This window comes from Sturnira hondurensis, unplaced genomic scaffold (genome assembly GCF_014824575.4).
Source record: "Sturnira hondurensis isolate 20B ecotype Veracruz unplaced genomic scaffold, ASM1482457v3 Scaffold0021795, whole genome shotgun sequence".
Lineage (NCBI taxonomy): Eukaryota > Metazoa > Chordata > Mammalia > Chiroptera > Phyllostomidae > Sturnira > Sturnira hondurensis.
In genome coordinates this window covers 12,187,395-12,207,562 of record NW_028094426.1, presented here as the reverse complement: position 1 = coordinate 12,207,562, position 20,168 = coordinate 12,187,395, and the positions used below count along the sequence as shown (strand labels likewise).

Genomic DNA, 20,168 nt, shown 5'->3' with positions numbered 1-20,168 from the left:
TTAAGTATAAACAGGTACCAGTTTTTATTTTATTTCATCGTATGAACACACATGACACATCAACATGAGAAATGCACAATTTAACCATTCAACAGCTTGCCTTACTCGAAAAGAACACTATATTCATATTAAACATTTATACAGTCTTTCCACCTAACTTTACAAATGTCCTAAACCATTTCCCAGCATTTCTCACACAGAAGTCTAGTTCTGCTCTTTAAAATCACCATTCTGTATCCTCCCAGGAGACTCCAGGGCTTCCCCTGGGTTCGCATGCCGAGGAGAGGCGGCCGCCTCGCTGCCTGCAGAGCCCGCATGCTCCAGCTGCGCCTCGCAGGCTGCCCTTCAGCCTGGGAGTCTTGATTCCAAGAACTGATTATTTGACATTAACAATCAAGGACTACGGGTTGTAGTGTATGACTACATCACAGTCACAAGAAGGAAGGGGACCATGGCCAAGAGAAATTCCCAATGATGGAGGGCAAATTTCTGCCCAGATATCTCATCTAGACCAAGCCCCTAATCCTCCAGAAACATACTTAACATTGGAGCTATTGCTTTCATTTCTTAAAAATGTTCAGCAGCTGTGACCAAACTCTGAAAGCAGTGAGCTGTTACACATTTGTGTGTGTACACTAAACACATCAAAAGTTACTGTGTAAAACCTTGAGAAGGTCTGATTACATCCAAAATTTAAAAGTATGAAGAAAAACTAACTCAGATGACTTAACAGAACTTTTTTCAACATGGTAACAATGCACTCCCTGTGCAGTTTACACTCTCTCTGCCTTCAGTTTAAGCCCGTATCACATAGCACATTACCTGTGCATCACCAGTCACGCTGTTACGATCAAGTCATGTCATTCTATGCTGGTTTTAGCAGTCACCATAGGAAACATTAAGTCACATCCTTGTCAAGACTGTCCATTTCTCAAACATAGAAAAACCTGAGATATGAGTCAGCAACTAGCTACACTTACAGTAAAGAACAATGGTAACGCCTCACCCCCGATAGAAAATGCTGCTGACGTGAATTAAGGCTTCAAAGGAGAACCATACTGTAGGTGACAAACCCAAGCCAGGACTTTAGAAGCAGACCTGTACTGTTACTTGTGTACTTGTTCTAATTGCCTACTTTTAGCTGCCAGGACTGACCCCGCAGTGATAGTAGGTCAAGGACTGAGAGGCCACCTCGGCCCCCCCCGCAGTGTAGTGTGACCCCCCCACTGAACACACACGGAGGTACTTTCGGAGAAGAGCCTGGCTGTGGCTTCCCACTCTTCTTGATGAAACAAAACTCAGCCACCTTCTCCGCACCTTCCTGATGTTTTGTTCTGAACACTCCTTGCTCACTAAAGCCTCTCTCAGCCTGATTTTAGCAAATCGAAAAGTCTAAGGAAATGACAGAAATATCACCCTTATCACATGCCAAGGGGAAAATGACCACTTAGAAATAAGTTTCCTGCTTCTCCTCAGCAATTTTACAAACTTCTTTATCTTTCTCCCTCTTGGAAGCTTCTCTTAAAAGTCTACTTTATTGTTTTCCCAAAACATATCTGTGCAATGAAAACAAATGGAAAACATCTGCTCTGGCTGAGAATCTGAAGGTGCTGCTGCTCGGCTGACCACCCAGGTAAACTCACGTCTGGCTTTAAAGCAAGTTCATCTTCATTTACAGGATTACCACTCCCATTTTGAAGAATTCTTTGACTTGTTTAGCCTCCCAACCTTCGCTTACATCATTAGCTGCTAGATTCCTGGCTGTTGCATTGAATCCCAGATGGTCTCCCTTCTTTTTCTTCTTCACACAGCTGAGAAGGAAGGAAAACGCCACCTCCATCCAGGCCCAACTGGGTATTTGTGCACAGACAGTCTGAATTGGTCTGAAAGGGTGACTAGCTACCAACCTATTCACAATGCCGAGAAAACGGGCTCCCAGACGTGGTAGTGGTGAAAGCCCCGACTTTCTGTCTGAGGTACTGGGTTTGCTCTAAAGTAGATCTTGGCAAGGCCCCTAATGGTCTGAACAGGAGAATGATGCTTGAATCACTCAGCTGTCCGGTGATCTTGGATCTGTGCATCAGCTTTGGATGTGATCATTCCTCTTGGGTTTACACCATTAGGTTCTGTCCCTAGTCGGGTCTACCCACCCGACCCACAAGCTGGCTCAGTCTCAGCACTAAGGTGCACTATGGAAGGAGGGACAAAGACTAGTACTGGAGATTTCTGTAGCACAACAGGAACACGGGAGGGGATTTTGTCCTCCAACACCAATAAAACTTGACTTAGTAAGAACAAGAGGATGTGCAATTCACTGCATGGAACTGTTTTATCTGTCTATGGGAACTCTAGCATCTGCCCTTCCACTTGCCTTGAGAGAAATATTAGCTGTTCTCTCAAATGCAGATGTTGAGAACAACTGCGTTGATCCATCTTTTGCTTTTACACCATAGCTCCGTTTTCCAAAAATATATATGTATGTACATATATATATTTCAGATTTACAGGGAATTTGTGTGTGTGTGTGAACAAGAAAAAAAACTGTCAATCGAGCCCCAAGTGTCCTCCTTCTCAGGAGACCTCGATGATTTCCACGCTGCCCGAGAAGCTAGACTGGCTGCCCACCTTCCCCAGTTCTTCCCGTGACCTGTTGTCTGACATGATGCCCTCGCCAAATTCCATCTGGCAGCTTCTGCGTTTAAACTGCTTTTCAAAGGGGCTCTCTTCATGCCAGCTCCGCCGGGAGTCGGCTCTGTCACTCGGCTTTTGCCGCCTGCGCACGGAATAGACTTGGTCACTGCACGTGGGCAGCTGGCTGCAGCTGTAGGCAGAGTAACTGGCGCTGCCTCCGTAGATGGCTGAGGCGGAGTAGAAGTGAGAGGACTCCGTGGCAAAATACCAGCTATTGGTCAAGGAAGGGGTGGAGGTCTGAGGAGCCAAGATATCTGAGTGCCAGCCCTTGAGGCCCAGTCCAGCAGCCGACTTCGCAAGGTGTTGCTGGCTGGTAGAAAGGCCAAAAAGGAAGTTGGTATGGTAGTTGTCCTCCACACTCCCACTTCGATGCAGAGGAGACAAAAAGGACCTTTGGGTGGCACCACTACTGCTGGTTCTCACTGAATGTAATCGCTTGCTCTGGCTGTCTGAAGGCCTGGAAGTCTGCGGCTTCTTAGGGATGTTGGCTTCCTCCTTATCCGGGCTGGTTTCTGGAGTCTGCTCCGACACTTCCTCGACTGGAGAGAACTGGCATAGCTTGCTGGGCCCATCCAGAGTTGTGGAGGGTTTGTAGTAGTCCAGAGTATCTTCCGACGAGGAGAAACCATGCAAGGATGCTGCCATACTGGCTGAGTACGAAACGGATTTGATATCCAGAGAGAAGGAACGCTTGAGCTTATTGCTGTCTTCCAGCTTGTCTGAGGACAGGTGGAGCCCGTTGAGTGCCTGTACCAGTGGGCTGTCCTCTAATGGTGACGGCTGTGCGCTGGCCACACTGGCAGGATGCACAGGCCTTTGCCCTGCTGCCTCTGAGGTAGCAGAGTTGGCGCGGGGTGGACTGAGGGGCGTCTCGCTTCTCTGTCCACCCTCTGAGGCTGCAGGGACAGGTTCATGCGGCTTCTCCAGGTGCAGCAGCTTGAGTTTGCTCTTTGGCCCTGATGCTCCGGTCTGGTTCTTAATTTTCTTCTCATAGTCCAGGAGTTGGCCCAGAAAGTTGAAGTTTGGAGATATAGTAGGTCTCTTTTCTTTCACAAATCTATGAAGAGAGGAAATAAACAAACAAAAAAACCCTTGAATTTTACGACTACTCTTTATCTTAAGAATGTTAAGTGAATAAATGAGGTAGGGAATTATTAGACATATTCTCCCAAAAACCTTTGGAAGGTAATTGTCTCAATTAGGGAGACACCTCAAGGTAGACAACAGAAGGGCCCCTGCTTTAGGGGAGCGTTATAACATGTCCCTGGAACATGCTAGAAAGCGGGCGTGGTGCCAAGTCCCCAAAAGCTCTAGTTTTAGTTTCCATATTTTCAAGGACCCAAAGCTTCCAATGCAATGGATCAAATGGTCCTCCTCACCACCAGGCCCCCCCTGCACCCCACCCCTGGTGCCACCATCAGAAACAAGTGCAGTAACAGCTCCTTTTCCCCTTTGGTTTCCCAGTATCATGCCTTCTCACAGTCCCCAAAGTGCCTTCCTCAAGACACTTCACATTTTAAATTAATGACCCAAAAAGGTGGCCAGAGCATCAAAGCACGCATTTCTGAGTTCCTTCTCTTTATTCTCCACAGGACGGCTACGGAGGTCTGTCCGTGCCATGCCTAGAACTATGCTAATGCTTTAAGTCAAGTTAAGAGTATTATCTCATTCAGTCCTCAAAACCACTCTATGTCAGGTCAGTATAATTATCCCCATCACATAGGGACCGAAGTCCTTAAGGGACTTGCCCCAAATCACACAGCTACTAAGTGATGGCACTGGGATTCGAAACCAGGTCTAAGGTCTGTTTTTGTCACCATCGTGTTATAGAAGATTCACCAATGAACACTAGCAATAAATCGCTGTTCCATTTCACTGCAGAAATAAAGACACTTATGAGATAATAGATACACTCTATCATTCCCTGGCCCTCATGGATACTCTTCAGAAGGTGCAGGAGTGAAACTACATTGAAAATTTACATCTGAATACGGAAAGAAAAATAACTAATCTCCTAGGATATCAAGTAACTTAAAGCAAATTAACAAAGCTAGAAATGACTGGCTCAACTGTAACAAGTATGAAATGTAGCGTCCTCATAGTAAGACTTTGTACTTGACGTAAGGGTGCCCTTTCTCCTGGCTTCTGCGTGGCTCGGGAGGAATGCAGGGAGAGGAGCCTGAAGGATGACGGGGCTGATGCAGATGAAGGGAAGACCCATCTCCTCCACCTGCTTCCTCAAACGGAAGCTGTTCGGACAGCTCATTTCTGTTTTTTTCCAATTTGAAAGGAAAAAGTCCCTAACCAGGCCAGCTTCATGCATCTCGAATTATTAATTCCTAATCATGTGAGGACTAACCACCTCTATCCAGTAAGACATGCAGAGAACTCAGATTCTCCAGCTATGAAAGAAAACCCCAGTCCTTGGCAGGCTGTTGTCAGCTGCCTGCCCTCCATTCTGAAAAAAGCTGGGGCGGTGTTGGGCAGAGAACCCAGTTAAAATCACACACTGCAAAATCTGGGCAACTCCAGAAGTAGGAGATTTTACCCAGTGAATGAGGTCTGACAATTACTAGTTTGGCAATATCTGCATGTATTAGGTTTCTTCCTTACAATGAAAATGACGAAGTTTGAAGCAGAGTAGAAATTCTATGAGTAGTCACCTGGAGCTTTTTCCCTCATGTTTAATTAGAATAAATGATATATTCCCAATTAGGAAAATATATAAATTCACACAACGGGACAGAGATCTGTTTGGATTTGCTGTTCCTGAAGCATACAAAGTAGCTGAGGAGACACGTGTCAGAGGAGAATTCATGCTAAATTATAAAAATGCATCCTTCTACAATCTTTGGAAACACATTAAAAAACCCAGTCCCCTGTAAAGAGTGTAACCAGAATAATCATGAGCAGCTTTCATTTGGTTACCCACCCCTCACATCGTGCCGTGTGCCGGGCCTGTGGAGAGGCAGCCACACAGGACATGCTCCTGTCCTCACCTGTAAGCTTCATCTAAGGACATGTCCATCCGCTTCATGATGTAGGCAATGGCGATGGTGGCGGAGCGAGAGATCCCCGCCAAGCAGTGCACCAGGACACATCCGTTGGAGGCTTTTGCTTTTTCTGTGTGAGTCAGATTCAAGAAGGGTCAGTGTCTTTCATCTGACAACTCAAAAGTACGCCTCATCTATTCACAGGTATTCCCTTTCGATATTCTCTAAGGAGGAAGGGGAAGATGATCTCCCCACCTTTTACATGTATGACAGTGGAGGTCCAACCACGTCAATAAGCAATCTGCCCCTAATTCAGGTTGACCGACTCTCATTGAGTACCACTCATCCTGTACGTTTTGCATTATGTTATTTTAATAACTTTCCCAGAGTATAAATCCTACCTTGTGATTACATGATTCTACTCGTTTAGTGTAGAAAAATTCAGAAGTACAGAAAAATATAAAGAAAATAACATCCAAAATCTTAAGATTTGGCTAATATCTTGTTTACTCATGTTGACTGTCACTTTGACTTTTTTCTAGTTAAGAGATATTGCATTTTCCCCAGTTTTTAGATATAACTGACACAGGTATACAACATAATAATTTGATATGAGATATTAAGTTTTTCAAAACACTTTTCATTTCAAACATGTGACATGCATTACTACTTAAATAGCAGGGAGGCAGACAGACTTAATCACAGTAGTATCACGTCACAACACAAAAAGACGCCAGGTTAAGCTACTTTTAACTGCTGACTTGGAGAACTGTAGTATCCCTATTTATCACCAGGAGACTTTTCTATATGTCACAAACTGGCTTAACTTTATTTGCTGAATTTAAGAAGAAAAACAAAATATACTGTAAATTGGGTTTAGTAAGTCACTTTAGTAGAGGACCAAGGAAGTGTCACCCGCTTCTTGAGATCCAGGAGTTACTGTGTGATTACATGATCTTCATACCCATAATGCGGCAGAATGACTCACGGACATTTGTCAGAGCCAAGAACCAAGGCCATTCAGCAAACAGCACTGTCGTCTCTCACTGCTGAGGAGTGTCAGCAGCCTTCTTGTGCGAGGGGGTGAAATGATCCCACACAGCCTGGAGGCAGCTAACGCTGTACCAGTGCTATGACTGCCTCAATTCTAAACGACTACGTGAGTGCTTGCCGTGAGCTGCGGCCCCCGAGCTCAATTCTTCCCTTTTCCTTCCTGCTTTAGTGGATACTACCAAACGTGTATCAGCTTATATTAAACTTCTTGTAATTAACAGATATCCAAAGAATGGGCCCTGGCAGATGAATAACTCAAGGCTACTCCAATCTTACCACCTCTGTTATAAATATTACAAATTTCTAATGTATATGATTATTCATTATGTACGAAACACTACAAGGCTTTTGAATAGTATGTGAACAATCGAGCAGCTTCCCTTTAAATAGGGAAATCAAACACAATCAAACAATGAATACAGAGCAACACTGAAACTATATAACGTATTACACAAACCCATGTTCTAAAGCCGCATGCCTTCCTGGGCCTACACAGTTCTCGTCCTTCTCTCAGCTGTATCGTGGTTNGTGAGCTGCGGCCCCCGAGCTCAATTCTTCCCTTTTCCTTCCTGCTTTAGTGGATACTACCAAACGTGTATCAGCTTATATTAAACTTCTTGTAATTAACAGATATCCAAAGAATGGGCCCTGGCAGATGAATAACTCAAGGCTACTCCAATCTTACCACCTCTGTTATAAATATTACAAATTTCTAATGTATATGATTATTCATTATGTACGAAACACTACAAGGCTTTTGAATAGTATGTGAACAATCAAGCAGCTTCCCTTTAAATAGGGAAATCAAACACAATCAAACAATGAATACAGAGCAACACTGAAACTATATAACGTATTACACAAACCCATGTTCTAAAGCCACATGCCTTCCTGGGCCTACACAGTTCTCGTCCTTCTCTCAGCTGTATCGTGGTTATTTAGCCTATGCTGCTCCTAGTATTTCCCCTTCACCTTGGCTGCCAAGAAGCTCAAAGCTAAGCTTTTCAACAAGAAACTGTAATTCAGACTTCACTATACCTCACATTACTACTTGGTTCCTGCCCTTTTCTTCCATTTTAATGTGTATGTCTGTGAATATGTGTGTCTTTTGATCTCAATCTCTTACTGTACACTGCTTTAAATTCTCATTGGAAGTGAGCTGTCAGCATTTTTTAATGTTGACAATGTTCTCTCATTATTTTAAATAATTATCTCAAAACTAGATTACAAGGACCTAGAAGGGTCTTGCTTCTAAAATTCCCTGCAAAGGACTTAATTAACACTGGTCACATGGTAAACATTGGCTGGCTGACTGATACACATTTAAAAAGCAATGTTTATTTTAAAAAATTTGAAAAAGGTTGGAAAAAATTTAAAAACCATGGTAACAGATTTGTTAGGATGTTGAGGTTATAGGTTTCATTTTTCTCTTTTACAATTTTTTTGCACATCACTTACACTGTTTTTACAATTACAACTCTTTTGATGACATATTTTTTAAAAAGTGATTATACCAGAGTGGGGTTCATTACAACATATTTCTTGGCAGAAGTGAGTGCTAAACTGAGTCTTAAAGCATAGGAAGTAATATACACAGACCTGGTGGGGAGGAGGGAAATGTGTGCAGGAAAGCCCCATGGGGACAAACTGCCCCGAAACAGTCTGCAGTGGCTGGTGCTCACAAGCTGCGCAGGAAGTACCCAGAGAGGAGGTTTTGCAGGAGGGGAGCAGGTGCTGGAGGGTCTGGGTTTGTCGGCTAAGGACTCCCGGGCAGTTCAGGAGCCTCTGCACTTTCCCGAACAAGGAACAAGACAGCTCTGAGGGTGGAGACCAGCAATCTTAGAAAAGCCGGTGATAACCACAGCAATTCAGGGGTGAAATCGAGGTTAACAAAGGCTGAGAAAATGACAGATATAAAGGGTAAGGGGGAACCAGGGAGGACACCAAGTGTCAAAGGCTAACAAGAGGGTAGAAGTGATGGAGGTTACAGAGTACAGTTCTAGGAAAAAGGACTCATAATAATTTTAAAAATACCTACTACGTATTAGCCATGCACTTTGCAAGGTATTTTATATACACTATCTATTTTAATCCTCACAATATCTCTATGAGGTAGATACATTATCTTCAGTTTCCAGCTAAGAAACTGAGAAACAGAGAAGTTTTAAGTAACTTACCCAAAATCACTTAAGGAAGGCAGGACTGAAATACAGTTTGGCTCCAAAGTACATGGTATTTACCTCCGTGCAAAGTCATGAGTTTGGTGTGGCTGAGGTGGAGTGGCACCAAGTGGGGAGGGAGCCAAAGGCAGTATAAGTGGCCAGCTCGGCCGGGGGGTGCCCCAGGAGTGCCCCCCCCCCCGCATGGACAGGCAGACCACACTCACGGCTGCCTTCATTAACTACAAATAAAGGCCAGCTCCACAAAAACCTGAGCCCTCCCACAAAGCCCAGAAACTTACTGAAATTTAAATAATAAAAAACCTATGATCTATAAGTTATTAACTCTTGGTACAAAGGTATGCCTCCTAATTATATATTCTGCCATGACGGACCCTGGCTTCAAAACGCCCTGCCTAGCAGGCATAGTGAACAAGGGCCCGATTCCTAAATTGGGCTGGAGAATTCTCCCTGAATTACTCGATGGGATAAGAATGGTGGCCCTAGTACACAGTGTTAAGCGAGTGGAAATATTTTCAGATGCTACAAATGAATTACACTGTGTGTTTGTGTGTATGTGTGTGTATTTAACCAACTTGGAACACAGTGAAGTTCCTTTTGGATGAATTAAAAGTGGCAGGATGACTCCAGTATCTCCCATGAAAAAAGAAAATAAGTCGAGGGCAAAGTTATTCACATTCTCTCTTCAATTAATGCTCCGTAAGTTCAGACACTGTCACAACTTAATGTAATCAGGTTCTCTTAAATAGATTCTGAAATTGCACTTTTGAGCTGAGATCAGAACCAAATGTCTCTGGATCAATGCCACAGGCAATGAGCACATTAACCATAACTGTTATCTTTTAAAGAGGCATAAACTAAATAATATGCTGAGTACTTCCTAGAAGTACAATGGGGGATTAATTTTAGGTGTTTTGTTGGTGATTATTTAAATGTGAAATAGCTAAGCTATTTATCTTAAGAGGTTTCACAAATGCATCCTAATTAAAGATGAAAACTCTTTGGCCCTGGCCAAAGAGTTCTGTGGGCTAGAGCATTGTCCCAGAACTGCAAGGTTGTGGTTCAATCTCTATCAGGGCACATATAAAAAGCAAGCAGTAAATGCATCATAAATAAGTGGAACAACAAATTGATACCCCCCATTCCTTTCTCTCTAAAATAAATAAAAATTTTTTTTTAAAAAAGAGGAAAACTCTTGGCAATCTGGAACCTTAAAAAAAGAACTATTTCAGAAATACCTAAAGTTCTAAAAATTTTCCTCACAGCCCTGACTAGTGTGGCTCAGCTGACTGAGCACCAAAGGGTCGCTGGTTCAATTCCTAGTCAGAGCACGTGCCTAGGTTGTGGGCCAGGTCACCAGTCGGGGGTGCATGAGAGGCAACCACACACTGATGTTTCTCTTTCCCTTCCCCTCTCTAAAAAATAAATAAATAAAATCTTCAAAAAATAAAAACTTTCCCTCACAGATGAAAGTATATATAGTGAGAGGCTTAATTTACATAATTCCACTTTTTAAAACTTTAAAAAAAAATTACAGTTAACCAACTTGGAGTATTTAATTACACAGTGCTCAAATTTATGTGTCTTTTGGGGAGGAACAAAAACTCCTCATGTGGAACATCGAGAGCCAACCCTGTTGTGCTACTCAAGAGCTAGCAATGTTTCTCCTCTGTTCTCCACTCCCCGCTAAGACCACATTGCCAACACACATCACCAACTGACTACAGCAGACTGGACCCTGCGGCACCGAGATGGCACAACAGCACCTGAAGCTGGGAGTCGGGCTGGGGGGTGAGGGGCTCCAGGACTGAGGTCATGGCAGCAGTCAGATCACGTCACAACTAAGGCCAAAGAAATGAGAAACTGTGTGTGTGTGTGTGTGTGTGTGTGTGTGTAAGAGAATTTTATTAGATCCACTACATTGAAATTACTGTCACATGGACTAAGGCTTACAAATTTTGTGGCACAAAGACTTTGAATGTAACAGGATTTGTTTTCATAGGATGTAACTTTTCTCTGGGAAAAACATAGCAGCAAGGCAAACAGTTTACAGAAAGCCACCCAAGTTTCCAAAGTATTTTACAGGACTTGAAGAAGTTGGTAAGATATGCAACCCCGAAAGTCTGATTTTCGAACACTTGCAGACACCCAACCACAGATCCTATCGGGCTTAACCTGGGCCATGTTCAGTCAGCTAGACATCACACGGCCAGTGCCCTGGGCAGCGCATGGCGTGCACATGTCGCCTTGCCTACCAGGTGAAATGAGCAGCATCGCGTGTTGTCTCAGACTTTTGATGTCTCTGACACAGGCTTCCTTCTCCAAAGAAAAGGAGAGGGGCGGAGGGAGAGGGCCCATCTACACCAGAGGACTTCTATCATTACTCGAGCTGCTTACCAATGAAATCGACGGATCTGTCCAACCACGGCAAGATTTTCTCACAGAAGCTGTCGTTCACAGGCACTCGCAGGAAGTGAGACTCAGGGATGAAGTCAGGCTTCGGGCAGGTATTGCTGGCGTTTAACACGTAGCCAATCCCATTCTGTTGCATCAGCTCCTGTGGAGGGAAAGAGTAATTAAAATGACTAATAGCATCTGAGCACAGCTAACAGGGCTAATTAACAGGGCTAAGTGCTTTATGCACACTCTGGATTCCACCGTGTCCACACAAGCTCCCACTCCCTCAGTGTCACGTGGACACCCCCCTCCGAGCTGCTGCTCTCGCTGCTCCTGTGCTTAGCAGGCCCTGTTCCTCTTCCACTCTCTGCTCTGTCTGAACTAACCTCACTGTGAACTCTCCCCGCTGCTCATAATTAACCACTGCATTCTCTGTCCCTCCAAAGCACTCTGTTCACTCTATTAGCGAAGCATGTAGCATACTATAATTAGCGGATAATTCTTGTCTGCACTATTAAGCAGGGAAGTATGAGATCTTGGACTGATTCTTGCTTGTTTTTCTACCTTCAGCACCAGACACACAGCTGCGCTCAATACGTGTTTCTTCAGCCACCGCGTCGACCACCCCCCAGGCGAGCCTCTGCGACCCGCGGCATTTGGCCATCCACTGCTGCCTCCCAGGAAGTATTCTAAGCCCGAAATAATTCTCTGAAAGCAACTCTGGTCGCTTCTTCCTTTTCTTGTAATGCTCCCTCCTCTATAAATCTTTTCCAAAGACTTGAAAGCCAGTAATTTGCTTCCTTTTTCACCCTCCTAAAATTTGCCAATTCCCTAAATCCCTTCATTCACCACATTTGGCACAATAAATAGACTTTATTATACATGAGGTGCAACCCCATCTCCACTGTGAGGTGGCAGTGTCAAGAAGTAGTAGCCTTTGGAACTAGGGGAGCTTCTGACAGTGACCGACCTGTAGCTGTGCCCAAGCCCCAGGCCTCTGATGGCCTTGGAGGTTTCTGTGAGATTAATAATCGGGCAATGAAGACCTTAATGGTGTTTACTTCTACAGCTTTTAAACTCTGTTCTTGTAGCAAAGGTCATCTCTGCTTTTCTGTGCTGAGATCACCTGCTACCGCATCTCCCACGTAAGTACAGGGTCAGGCAGGAGTGACTCAACACCAGGTGGCTACCTGAGGAGATTTATCTGAGTCCTACCCACAACTGCCGCCTCCACTGCAGGCAGCAGGCACCACAGAGCCGGTCTTTCTGCCACGTTTACACGGAGAACAGCAGGGGCAGGCTGGGGACAGTCACCGAGCGCACGTTCCCTGGCCTCACACTGCCTGCTGCCACGGCCACACTGCACCGGCAGCCGCACAGCAGCAAGTGGAGAGGGGCAGTCCTGACCTAATTTAGGAAACATCGCTAACCCAAGCTTGGAACACTGTTTATATCTCAAAAGTATTCTTCACTTGATCTTAGCCAAAAGGCCGAGAAGCGATTCAAAAGTATTCTTCACTTATAAAGCAAGGTACTATAAAAGATGCATTTAAATAGTAGCTTTATTTTATGTAAATGGCAAAGGGTTCCCCCCTTTGACATTAAAGAGACATTAAAGTGTTGAAAGAGACATTAAAGTGTTGAAATGGAGTGATAATAAAGTAACTGAAACAAAATGAGAAAGAAATGGAATAATTTTACTTGATTTATAAAAATTTTACTTTTAAAAAATGTATCCAGGTGGTACCTGAAAATTCTTTTTGTAATAAAATAGGACTTAATAAAACACAGTCAATTTTAAAAACAAAAAAGCAAACAAAAATTCTAAAATGTCACCATATAAAATTTAAATACGATTTGGCTACTGAATTAAATACCATAAATAAGTACTCTCTCATCTGGATTTGTACTTACTACGTCTGTGGAAAAAGTCAGTTAAAGGAGAAAATGACATATATGTACCTGAAACATTTAAACTCAAAACAAAAAGTGTACATTAATCTGCCAACTTCTGATGCAGGAGGGAGCATGGCCTTTGTTTTCATGGGTTTGCTGACTGGAGTTCACAGGCAAATCACAACCAAATGCACCTACCACTTATGTTTCCATTTCTTTAGTGGTCAAGAACTTGTAAAATAATATCAGAATAGAATCTTTCTGGATCGTAACTGTCCCCTAAATATTTTACAGTTGCCTTCCTCCTACCTAGGTTAGACAGAAAAAAATGTAACACAATGTGTCTTTCCTGAATCTTTTGAACACATTTCACTGAGGTCACAGAAAAACAACTCTTCCTTCCTTCATATTTCACTGGTGTAGGTAGTATTTTAATTAACGCACGTAACTGGAGAAACAAGTACACTGGCCTCAACAGGTTGAACAAACACAACCCCCTCTGGCAGTGGTTGATGGCGGGAGACGTGCCGCAGCCAGGAGCCCAATGCGCCCTGAGACGGGGCTCGCCTGCCGAGGGCGGCAGGGCAGAGGCGGCGCACGGCTCTGAAGTCAGTTACGGCTCCTGCTGAAGTTGCACATAGCTCTTCATTCACTGCATCTCCTGATTATCCTCACGTGCACATAAGTGGCTGAGCGGGCATCTCTGTCAAAGTTTCTGACAACAGAACTGGGTCGGCACTACAATTATAAAGGATAGGTCTATGTTTTGCTTTTATTCATAGATAGGTGTCAATGGCTTCTTGCTAAATTATGAAGATATTTATGTTATTCATTCAGCTGTTTCAGTATATTGTGTAAAACATACACAACTGAGCATTACCTAACCTCCCTCAGGTCTATCCTCCTCACCTGTGGAACAGGTGATATGCAATGTTATGTGCCAGTTATATTTCAATAAGAAAGCTTAGAAATCACATGGTTTATGAATTATACTCAATAAAGCTGTTATAATGTATAGTTTTCACTAATTCCCCCCCAAAGCCTATAATGTATATTTTTCACTAATTCCAACTGTCCCTTCTCCTAACTGGCCCTAAGCAGGGAAATGACACTGAACGCAGTAGCAAGCTGGATATAAAAAAGGCTTCATGTGCTAATGAGGTACATTACCCCCTAACTCTGTTTAAAAATGGATTCTGGTTTCAATATACAATTAGAAAACTTTTAAAAATAATACTTGTGAATCAAAAATAAGTTTTAATTTTATTATTATGATTTTCATGCACTATTTTCCCATTAAAAGTTTCTCCTAAACCATGAAATACCCTCTACCCTGTAGTGGAACTAATTTTTAAACATGGACTCGATGATCTGTTGATATAGACTGTGGAGTAATACACAGATTACAGATTAATATACAGCCCTAATAAAGCTGCTGTATTTGGTCAAGCCTCCCACGTCCAGCTATGCCGAAAAGCGAGATCCTGTAAAAGCGCCACAGGCATTGCAACTCTAAATAACGGAATTGAAATTTTTCTTTTGGAAGTCAATTCAGTGAATAATTTTGCATTTGCCACTCCTTTTGCTTCCAAAAGCGACCTTAACTCCTACTTCCTCCACCTGGCCTTCCTCAACCAACCACACTCAAGGTATGTCCGTACCACTTACCCTACATTCTGGTACAATCCACCTTGTGATGCCAGTCACGAGTATCCCTAGAAGCCAGACACTGGGCTTGGTGCTTGGCATATGTCATTTCATTTGACCCTCACATGAACACTGAGAGGCAGGCATCATTACAGTTTGCAGGTGAAGAAACCAAGATGCGGTAACTGGGCTAAAATGATATGGCTGGTAAGGTGGAGCCTGGGATGCAATGCTGCCCACTCGGGCCCCTGGGCACTACGCCACGCTGCGTCAGTGTCAGGAGTTGGACTGTCAGTCCCTGGTAAACTGCTAGTCAGTGAACATGTCTGGTCTAACCAGTTTGTACACTGTGTGGTATTCTACACACAGTAGACACTGAAAAAATGCTGTATTTTTACCAATAACTTTGAGGATCTTTGACTTCCTACGTCACACGGACACCCTGAAAGCAGCATGTAACTGTCTAGGCCACTGCCTAACTCTTACAAGACGATGGCGGAGAAAGCAGCAGTAGTCCCTGCGGCAGGCAGAGCGGTAAGGCAGCACAGCAACGCCGATTTTACACGCTAAAAGACGGCGGGCTACGCGCAGAGCGCCGGCAGCACACCGTTTACAAAGGGGAAAGGGGTCCACGAAACTCCTTCAGCGAGGAGGCTGGGGTGGCCACCAGATTCGGTTCTGGCTCGGTCACCACTCGAAATGGGCAACTCCACCACATGCTTCGTGTATTTAAGTGTGAAACAAAAGTCCCCGTTTGAAATTTTAAGTGATAAGGGAGAAAACCGATCGAGAACTTTTGTCTCTGACATAGTAACTAGAGATTCTTGCTCAAGCCCCACTCAGTTGAGATGTGAACCGGGCACCAGCAAACCCCTTTCAGCGGAATAAGCTGCTCCTGTTCCACCTAGAGTCCTGAGGCTACAGGGTCAAGAGCAGACTGAGAGACAAATGCACAGGGGTGAGGGAAGCAGAAAACAAAAGTATTCTTTTTGCTATCAATGACTACTCACGGCCTTTTACACACAGCCACGTCTCGGAAACATAACTAAAAACTAACACACATGGAGAGTACTGACCTGCACTGTCCAGGGTGACAGCCACAAGCCACACGTGGCTGCTGAGCCCCTGAGATGTGGCCCGTCCACAATGACATGTGTAGTAACTATCAAATACACACCAGGTTTCAAAGACTTGGAACAAAAAATGTAAAATAATCCAATAATTCTTATGTTGATTACATGTTAAACTAATATAAATATGTTGTGATACATAAAATGTTATTAAAATTAATTTTGTCTGTTTCCTTTTACTTAAACAAGCAAGCAAAATATAACCAAAGACACTGAACTAGAGAACAGGCTGACAGTGTCCAGAGGGGAGGGAATTTCAGGGGAAAAGGGGAAGGATTTACAGGAACAAGTATAAAAGACACACGGACAAAAGCTAAGGGGGGTGGAAATGGGAGGGAGGTGGGGAGCACTGCGGGGGTGGGCTGGGATGGGCGTAAAAGACAGAAAACTGTACTTCAACAACAATTAAAATAAATAATTTTTCTTTAAAAAGGAGGCTACAGGAAAATGTGGAGTCACCCATGTGGCCTGCATTATATTTCTCTTGGACAGTGCTGGTATAAAATATGATATGGAGCCCTAGCTAATGTGGCTCAGTGGACTGAGTGTCAGCCTGCAAACTGAAGGGTGGTGGGTTCAATTCCCGAACAGGGCACATGCCCGGGGTTGTGGGCCAGGTCCCTGGTTGGGATGCACAAGAGGCAACTGATCCATGTTTCTCTCCCTCTCTTTCTCCTTCCCCTCACCTCTCTTGGAAAATAAATAAAATCTGAAAAAAAAAGAGGAAAAAGCAGGGAATGAAAATCTCAGTTGCGATTCAATAGACTGTTAAAATTTTTTAGTCCTTCACAAACAGCTTATTCTAGAAAGCTCCTCTTTCCAGAAGATGAGTGCTTCTGGTTTCATATAAGCACAGGACTTAAAGCCACAATAGCCTGGTTTTGAGTCTGATCTCTGTCACTGACCAGCTTTGAAGCCAATAACTTCCTAGCATAAAGTCTTGGGTAAGTAACTTAACTCAGGGCCAACCTATCTCCTAATGCTATTATGAGGGTTAAATGCATTGATATAAAGCCTAGCATTTTTAATGGTAAATATTATGATCCTCCCAAGGAAATTTCTGTTAACACATTCTGGTGTCACTTTACCTTTTTAAAAGATTTTATTTAATTAGTCCTTTTTAGAGAGGCAGGGAAGGGAGGGAGAGAAACATCAATGTGTGGTTGCCTCTCGAATGCCCCCAACTGGGGACCTGGCCCGAAACCCAAGCATGTGCCCTGACTGGGAATCGAACTGGCGATGTCCTAGTTCACAGGCTGGCACTTGATCCACTGAGCCACACCAACCAGGGTTATTTTTTTTTAAAGGACTAATAAAATTAGCGGTCTTGTGGGTGCTGTTTTTAAAGACTTTAACTTCTAAATTTTAATCAAAAGGAATGTACTATTAGGGGAGATTATAAAATCTTCATCTTTGAAGAACTTCAAGAAGCATATTATTTTCCTGGGAAGTTTAAATCAGAGAGCTGAGCAGAAAGATCGGTTTACTCTATCTGTGAAAGAGAGGCAAGTCTGTTTCTAAAACCGATCATCAGGAAATTCATCCGACATCTCTGGAATATTGATGTCCTCATTCACAGAATGATGGATGACTAAATGATCTCCAAAATCCTCTACCACTAAGATTCTTCTCAACAATGAATCTGGAGGCTGGGTGTAAATTTTCCATGTATCACTTTCAAGGCTCTCCAGCCTACCAGTGCATTCCTATTTTTCACTCTTCCCTAGACTACACGTTCTAATCAAGAAGCTTTCTGACAACATTCCACAATAACTCTTTGCCCAAGCTTTTTCACCCACAAACTTCCACAAACTCATACTCCCCCCTACAACTTCTTCTTCCCAATGTATCTATGTATGTGCCCACTTTGGTAAATGGTCTCCCTCAACTCCAGGTTCAGGTTCAACCCCTCTCCCCTTGAGGGCACTCATAAGGTTGTTAACTGACCCATTTGCAAAAGGTATGCAGCGAAAGGAATGTGCCACTTAATTTAATGTTAAAAATAACCAAAAAGACCTGTAACAATATTTGTGAACTTGCATCCTAGCTGGCTGGTTAAGTGTTACTGGGGTAACTGTGCACAGGATCCCTACCTAGGAATTTTAGCTTATTTTCTAATCTGAGGATTAAATAAAGTATCTCTAGCTCTGCCCAAGGCAGGCATGTGACTTTCAGAAATCAGTTTTGCTCTCTGTGACATAGTTCGCTTATCTCTAAAAGAGAACTAACGGTCATCACGTGCTCACAGGTGACCTCACCAGACAGGCTCCGCCATTTTAAGCTTAAGCTGTCACATTTCAACCAAGCGGCTCTCAAGGGAAGAGCTGATAAATTAACAACAGCGTCGAGGCAGGGGTTTTGAAAACAAAAAAAGAAAAATAACCAAATGCCTCACTGCTTCTCAGTGATAGAGTATTCTTCACCCCCCACCCACACCCCCCGAAAAGCCTGGCTTTCCCCTTGGAGGAACAAGCCAACGGGGACGCTTCTTTACAGCCCGCACAAGTCTTTCGGTTCTTCAAGGAGAAAATGTTAAGGTGCTGCCTTCATCTAGGGAAGCAGCACCTGTAAATCACCAACAGCTGAGTTAATATCTTCGACTGCTTTTTCAACTAAAGGGGATATAAATCAGAGGTTTTAAAGAAAAGCCAGCTCTCTGGGCACTGAGAGCACTGTTTTCTGGGACGAGGAGTGTGAGGGTGGGAGAGGCAGCCCCCAGTCCCACTACAGCTGTCACCCTCGAACCCCCGCACACAGCAGCCCCAACAACCAGGGCTCCTCTGCTGCGCACTCCTCCAGTCCAGCCCACATCCCTCCAGCCAGAATCCACGCTGTTCCCTCTTCTTTCTCAACCAAACTGCTCCAATGAGCCTCCAACAGTGGGGCCTGCTGTGCACACTCACCCCTGTCCTCGCTGTCTTTTTACCGCCGCCCCTCCCCTTCGGCCGGCGATCAGCAAGAAGTCCGTCCTCAACCCAGGCCCAACCCGAGTCCCTCTCTAGTGCGCTGCTGTAAACAAACGCATTTATCAACGTGAGGCTGGGAAGTATGAGCCTTCCTGAGTGTGCCCAATTATTAAAACAGAACAATGAATACACTAAGAAAGTAAGGCTAAACTTCTGAAAAATCCTACCCTATTCCAGGTCTCTCGGACCTCTGAGGAGGAAGCAACTATGACAACAGTCTAGGTTTCCAGTAGCCAACATTTAAACCAAACCCACAGCGGTCCAAAAGGCAGTGCGAGTGCTCACTGGGGAGTCACCCTGAAGACGGGGCACGTCCTTCCTGGGAGCCGGGAGTGTTTGAGATGACAGCGATGGGCAGCTGCTATTTCTCCAGCTGCTAACAATCAAGCCCGCCATGAAGGACATTTTCAAAGTACCCACCTTGTTGAGGACATCTCGCTGGCAGCCGAGATAGAGATTGGGAAGAATTCGCGTTGGCCCAATGTTGGCGACAGGTAAGCAAGGCTGAGAAATGCACGTAGGAACCAGGGTGGATTTTCCTTCACAGAGGCCAGGGAAACAACGGGAGAACTCAGCAAACCCACCTACGGACAGACAGGACAAAGTGAGGCCAGGCACAAAGGTAAACATCAGCCTCTGTGAACTACTTCGATAAAACTGTTCAAACAAAAAAGTCCTCATGGGGATGCGAAGTGCAGCGTAGGGAACACAGTCAGTAACATCCTAGTAACTCTGTACAGTGTCGGATGGGTGCGAGGTTTCAGGGGATGACCACTCAGTAAGTTACGTAATGTCTAATCACTGGGGTGCACACCTGGAACTGACATACTGCTGTTATGTCGGCTTTAATAAAATGAAATAAACCATGTTTATTGATAAACCATAAATTAATGAAAATAAACCGTATTTATTTTTATCCTACCCTTTCTGATTTCAAATCTTATGTTTTATAATGTTCATAATATGTAAGTACAGCAGTATATGAATGCAACTCATAAGCAAGTACATTTTAAAAGAAGAAAAAAGAAAATGAAACCCCGCCCGACGCCTGTGGACACACAGCCCTTCCTGCCTGCGCTGCCGACTGCTGCATCTGACACCTGACCCAGCACCAAGTCTTGGCTTGTGGGGCCACAGCAGGGACTCGCAGGCCTGGAGGGCGCTGATCCAAGACGACTCTTCCCTTCCTCACTCTCCGCACGCACGCATCCTGCA

At 44.1% G+C, this 20,168-nt stretch overlaps 1 protein-coding gene across 1 annotated transcript in view; it reads right to left on the bottom strand.

Annotated features, from left to right (window-relative positions):
• DUSP16 (dual specificity phosphatase 16) overlaps nt 1-20,168 on the bottom strand; it is a 78,999-nt gene continuing 58,831 nt past the window's right edge. The window contains exons 5-8 of the mRNA XM_037033999.1: nt 19,374-19,537; nt 11,315-11,474; nt 5,691-5,814; nt 1-3,748 (exon numbers count right to left, since the gene is read on the bottom strand). Of these exons, the coding sequence (XP_036889894.1) occupies nt 2,572-3,748; nt 5,691-5,814; nt 11,315-11,474; nt 19,374-19,537 (1,625 nt within the window). The 3' untranslated portion in view covers nt 1-2,571. The remainder of the gene's footprint in view (nt 3,749-5,690; nt 5,815-11,314; nt 11,475-19,373; nt 19,538-20,168) is intronic.